We start from the raw sequence: 5,906 nt of genomic DNA on the forward strand, positions 1-5,906 counted from the left end.
GGATGGGCGAACAAAGCGATTCGGTAAATTGATTAGCTATGCCGATGAGGTTTTTTCGACGTTAGACTCTATTCAATCATCTCTGCCGATGGTAGATACGAAGCTATAGACTTTAGAAGTGTATGTGTTTATTAATAGTAAATTGAGAATGCTACGTCGTCAGTTATACAGCGTTATGAGGAATATAGAGTTTACAAAACTACGACTTCTTAAAACAGGAGGAACGACCGCTTATTGAAATATCTATGTGAACAGGAAGACATTAATGAAATTCCATGTAGTAGATAAAATATTATTTTATTTATACTCTGCGATTGGAAGCGTAATAAATACGAAAATTTTCATAGTCTAGCTAAAAATTACATCACAAATTATGTACTTATTTCGATAAAACTAACTATTTACAATTGACTAGGGTACATTTCAGTTCTTTAACAACTTCAGTCCTATTGTTTCACACATATACCTTTTACCTTTACTTTTTAACGTGTACATACATTTCCTTTGTTAGATTCATAACAACATTATTTACAATCATGTTTATGTTTGAAACAAGCGAACTATACGCCTTAAAGTATTTTACATTCATAATCTATACAACGTTCGTCATTGTTCATCATAAGTACCTAAAAATTATCACAAATTGTATCCGTAAACCTGTCGTATTTTTCAGGACTAAAATTAATCAGGAACCTTAAAATACCAGTTACGTCCTTACATACATTATTCATTATAACGAGAGGAATGTTATTGGCTCTACGGCAAACATGTTTACAAAGTTAAGAGAGAAAATAAGCTGACAGGTACAAATACATGATAAATGCGACAAGTTGGTACGATTAAATACAGTCCCTTCATCTCTTGGGTACTTTCAGTACTAACACATTAAGCCAGGATGGACAAAACGGTTCATGCTTAATGTCCACCTATTCATTTTAATACAGCACCAAAATTTGCTAACTAAAATGCATTATTTAAAGTGTTATTCATAGGTACTTTTAACGTGCGTTTGTTAAGTTCAATTACAACTCTATAATACAACTATTTACACATTTTTTTACACGGTAGATCACATAATAATAAATTATACAAAGTAAGTCTTTCTCATGTTGTTAGGCCTAGTATTTGACATGGGTATTTGCTGTACGGGCCTAAGAGGTCGCTCTTCGCACTGGTGGTTGTCGATGGAGACGTAACTATGGTGGTGGGCGAGACGGTCGTCGGCGCGGCCGCCTTCGCTGCTGGCGACCGAACACGTCTCATCCTCGGTGCTGCGTGCAGACACCTCTGCGCTCGCGCTGGTCGAGTGCATAGGACTTGACATCATCAGCACCGGCGGCGCCATCCCGTACTTGTACCAAGGATCCTGCGACGTCGGAGGCGCAGTGTACCTCAAATTCCCATGCCGTCCGAACCCTTCCCTATTCCCCGTCTTAATATTATTCGCGTTATGAAGCGTCCGATTCGGTAAAGTCACGTCCACGTCCGGTAACCGAAAATTTAGCTTTTCCCAACAATTTCTCTCACCCCACACTATCACTGTACACGTTTTGAGCAAGACTTTTAAATCCGGATCTATATTTATGGCACTCAAGTCAGTCGTCACTAGAAATATTATCTTATGACGCCGGTGTCTAATGTTCACTGAGTTTATAGCACTTTGTACGGCCGCTTTTGACTCGGGCGCGTACCACTCTTGCTGTAAAAAGTTTATCGATAACACTATCACGAGTCTCTTAGAACTTTCCGATGCACTCACTAAACTATCGCCGGAGCGTCTTTCAATAAGCTGCAAGTCTCTGTGCTGCAAACACAAGGAGTGACCGGAATTCTCTAACTCGGAACTAACTGCACGAGTCACGAAATCTTCATCCCGCGGGTTGTACACAAAGAAAGCATCGAAACGTTTGTTTTTGTTGTCGTTCATGTCTTTAGGCGTCGAACTAAATACGCGAACGCCATGCCTCGAATGCATCCATAACTTAAAGTCCTCTCTGAACATGAAGAGTAGAGCGCACATTAGTAAAAGAATAATTGCTATTATGAGCACAACTGCGATATATGGTATGTAATTTTCCACACCGTCATTCGACTCAATGAATAATCGCTTTAGGGTCTCGGTCTCGGTTTCTTCGGTAGTAGTGTCTGATACACATTCCTTAGCTACGGTTGCGATGGTTTTATTCATTGGCTGGCCGTGAACAAAGTAGCACATCATGGTTTCGGTATCTTTTGATTTTTTAATCAGCCATTGATTCAGCTGAGCCACATCTTTACAATCACATATCCAGTTGTTGCCGTCGACGGAGACCCGCGTGCGAGGATTGTTGTCCGTAATGACTCGCCACGGCATGTAATCAACGTAGCCGTTATTGTCAAGGTCCAAGAGCTCCAATGACGGCAGGTAATTAAATGTATCATTTTCTATTATTTTTATTTTATTTTCCTGCAAGTAAAGCTCGTTTAAATTCTGTAGCTTCGTGAATTGGGTATTCCTCAAAACTTCCAAGTTATTGTTTTCCAAGTGGAGTATTCTTAACGATTCGATCCCGTTAAATGTTCTATTTTGTATTGTGTTTATGTTGCTGTTATTGAGATACAAAACTTGAAGTCGTTTTTTGCCAATGAAAACGTGATTGCCTAATTCTTTAAGATCGTTTCCATCCAAGTATATTTCGGTCGCGTCCATCGGTATTCGATCCGGCACGTGATCGTAGCCGGCGCGCGAACAATCGACCACATTGGAGCTCCAGGTGAGATCATGATAACACGAGCATCTATCTGGACAAGTCATCTTGCAATCACAGGCGTCAAAGTCACAACAATGGCACAAAGTGAAACAATGTGAATCATACTCGCACAAAAATTCAGAAGATTTGACCTCGAGCAGAAGCACGTCCAATTTTGCTCGTGAATGAGTTAAAGAGCACCTTACACTTTCTAAATCCATTACCCTCGGGCGCTGCCTGAGGTCACTTAATTGGTTAATTCTCTGCAGCCATTCCATTGTGCAGTCACACACAAATGGGTTTTCACTTATATAGAACTCTGGCAAATCTTTCTCCTCTGAAACAGCTGATATAGCAAAAGCGCCGACTTCGAGTGTTTTTATCTTATTTGAATAAATCATGACTTTGTTGAGGTTGTACTTTTGCAGGAAAGTGCCGGGGTTTATTTTTTCGATATGATTATTATTCAAAAATACTGTTTCAATACTGCTTGGGAATGAGAATTCGTCAATGCTTCTTATTTTGTTGTGACTGACGTCAAGCATCTTTACATTACAAGACTCTTTGACCCCGTAAGTGTCCTCAAGTTTCTCGATTTTATTTTCGTGCATGTCGAGCCACTCGAGATTTGAAGGAATGTGGCTATAATCAAACCAAAGTAGCTCGTTGTTCGATACGTTTAGCCAAACAAGAGGTTGCGTGTTTGTAAATATTCCTTTTAAATCCACTAATTTGTTTCCGTCTAGTCCAATAGCTTTTAATTGCTGGTTTGATGAAAAGGCACCATCATCTATTTGGTCAATATTGTTAGAAGCTAAATTGAGTATTTGCAAGGACGGCAGGGCGACAAAAGTATCCTTTGATATTTTTTCAATCTTATTTCCTACCAGCCGTAGGCCATATAAATCATCTAATCCTTCAAATTGCGTATTAGTTACTTTCGTAATTCTATTCATACCTAAGTCTAGAGATGTCAAGAATCTTAACGTCTTTATAGCTTCCGGTACCTCGGATAACTGGTTTCCACTGAGGCCTAAATCATGGAGCTTCGTTATATTCTCGAACGAGCGTAGGTCCACTTTCGTTATTCTGTTCCCGTCGAGGAATAATTGATTTAGTACATATAGATTCGAAAAATGGCTGCTATCTACTTCTATAATGTTGTTATGAGCCAGCGAAAGTGAGTGGAGATTCTTCAAGTTGGAAAATGCGCCATCTGCGATACGCGCAATGTTATTAAACTCCAAACTTAGAAATTGTAGATTGTTTAAATCTTGAAACAATAACGCATCAATTTTAGTGATTCTGTTATGAGATAAGTTCAGAACTATGAGACGAACTAATCCAGAGAAAGTGTCTCTGTTGACCCACTCGCTCGTCAACTCGTTCACCGACAAATCTAATATTTGCAACTGATCTAATCCTTCCAAGAGTCCAGGTGCGAGCACGCTTAGAGAGTTATTGTTCAAATATATTTGCTTAATGTCTCTTGACGACTGGAACATTTCAGGCGGTAGAGCCGTTAAAGCGTTCGTAGACAAATTAAGTATTTGCAAATCACTCAGCCCGACGAATGCGCGATCAGCCACATTAGATATTCTATTATTTTGCAAAAACAACTTTTGGAGAGCGCGTAGACTTGATAAGCCGTTATCTGGCAGCGCGCTAATTTCGTTGTGCGACATTTCCAATGTTTCCAATACCGTGTTGCACGACTTACCGGGGGCGGTAGGACCGTTACCCCAATCAGAGAAACCCAGGTTAGATATGTCTTGCAACCTGTTCTGAGTAACGTTTAACTCTTTCAAGTTATACAACGGGCAGAAAATCTCGGAGGGCAAAATCCAAATATTGTTGTCACCCAAATCGAGAGACCTCAAGTCGGTCAACCCTCGGAACGTATCTCTATGAAACTCCATCGACATAGCCGACCAATCCGTGTTATGAGTCCGTATGCTTAAAGCACGTAATCCACTGAGCGGCGAGAGCACAGCCGAGGGCACATATCGTATCTTACAGGATTCTATTCGCAGTTCTTTCAGATTGTGGAACCGCGAGAGAAGTTCGGTTCCTTCTTCTTTCCTTCTTCCGATGTCGAGGGAGCTCTCGAAGAAGAGGACATCGGTGCAGTGCAGGTCTAGTGCGGTGATGCGCTGCGCCTGCGAGGCGCTGAGGCCGGCGAGCAGGTCCGTGGCGCCGGCGGCCGTGCGCAGCGAGCACGCCAGCTGCACGCGCGTGGGCTCGCCGGCGCCGCCCGACACGCGCTGCCACTCGCACTCCTGCGGCGCCTCCGCCACCCGGCTCGTCAGCGACGCGCCGCCCGCGCACAGCCACATCCAACACCATGCCGACCACCACACCGCCAATAATCCCATCGATAACATCTCGAACGGCACTTTACAACTGTCACTTAAATTAAATCGTCACTGTTTGGTTCGTTGTTGACGCGCACATCGCGGTCGCGCTCGGAAAACTTCACGAATTTCCCGTCAAACTTGTTACGAAGTACGGCACATAACGGATCGGGCGGAGAGGCGCGCGAAACACCACTCCCAACAAAGTGTGGGAACCGACTGAGTGAGTGACGGCGTGCAGCGAGTTGAGCGACCGGTGGCGCGGCCGGCTCCCCGCGCGGGCTCCTCCCCTGACAGAGCGCTCCGATATACACCTCTCGTTTTTCTTAAAAGTTCACAACGGCAACAAGTTGCTCGCCGCAAGATTGGCATGAACAGAAGCGAGCTTTGCGAGCTTTTATAAACATGGCGGTACTTTGTTTGTTTAGCTTTAATCAAAACTTCAATAGAATCTCCGCTGAAAAGCGTGTGACCGATCTGTTTTTATAACTTCTAATTAGCTGGACGTGCCTTCAAATAGTCAATAGTGATACTCTAACATTGTGGCAAGGCAACACTAGCTAAATAGAGTTTACCAAATTTCACTTAATGCTACTGCAGTTTGTAGCACTGTATTCTAATTCAATGCTATACTAAAAATCGCATGGAGGTTTATTTACATAACAATGCTATTATTTTATAAGGGTTTAAACTTTCGTGATTTTCACTCATAGTCAAAATACCATAAACGTGGTAAGTCCCGTTTGTGGTATTTTGATTAAATGCTATTATTTTATTATTATACATCATGATGCAATACTTATATGCATTACTTTTAACATTC

At 42.0% G+C, this 5,906-nt stretch overlaps 1 protein-coding gene across 1 annotated transcript; it reads right to left on the bottom strand.

The window, feature by feature from the left end:
- Positions 1 to 278: 278 nt before the first annotated feature.
- LOC141436122 (toll-like receptor Tollo) lies at positions 279 to 5,299 on the bottom strand. Its single transcript, XM_074098981.1, has one exon. The coding sequence runs from the start codon at positions 5,111 to 5,113 to the stop codon at positions 1,085 to 1,087; it is 4,029 nt and encodes a 1,342-aa protein (XP_073955082.1). The 5' UTR covers positions 5,114 to 5,299; the 3' UTR covers positions 279 to 1,084.
- Between the last annotated feature and the right edge of the window lie 607 nt (positions 5,300 to 5,906).

The sequence above is a fragment of the Choristoneura fumiferana genome, chromosome 16, assembly GCF_025370935.1.
Source record: "Choristoneura fumiferana chromosome 16, NRCan_CFum_1, whole genome shotgun sequence".
NCBI lineage: Eukaryota > Metazoa > Arthropoda > Insecta > Lepidoptera > Tortricidae > Choristoneura > Choristoneura fumiferana.

Bases quoted from the DNA above. Each gene is read 5' to 3' on its own strand.
- LOC141436122 (XM_074098981.1), bottom strand. From the start codon at position 5,113: ATGTTATCGATGGGATTATTGGCGGTGTGGTGGTCGGCATGGTGTTGG.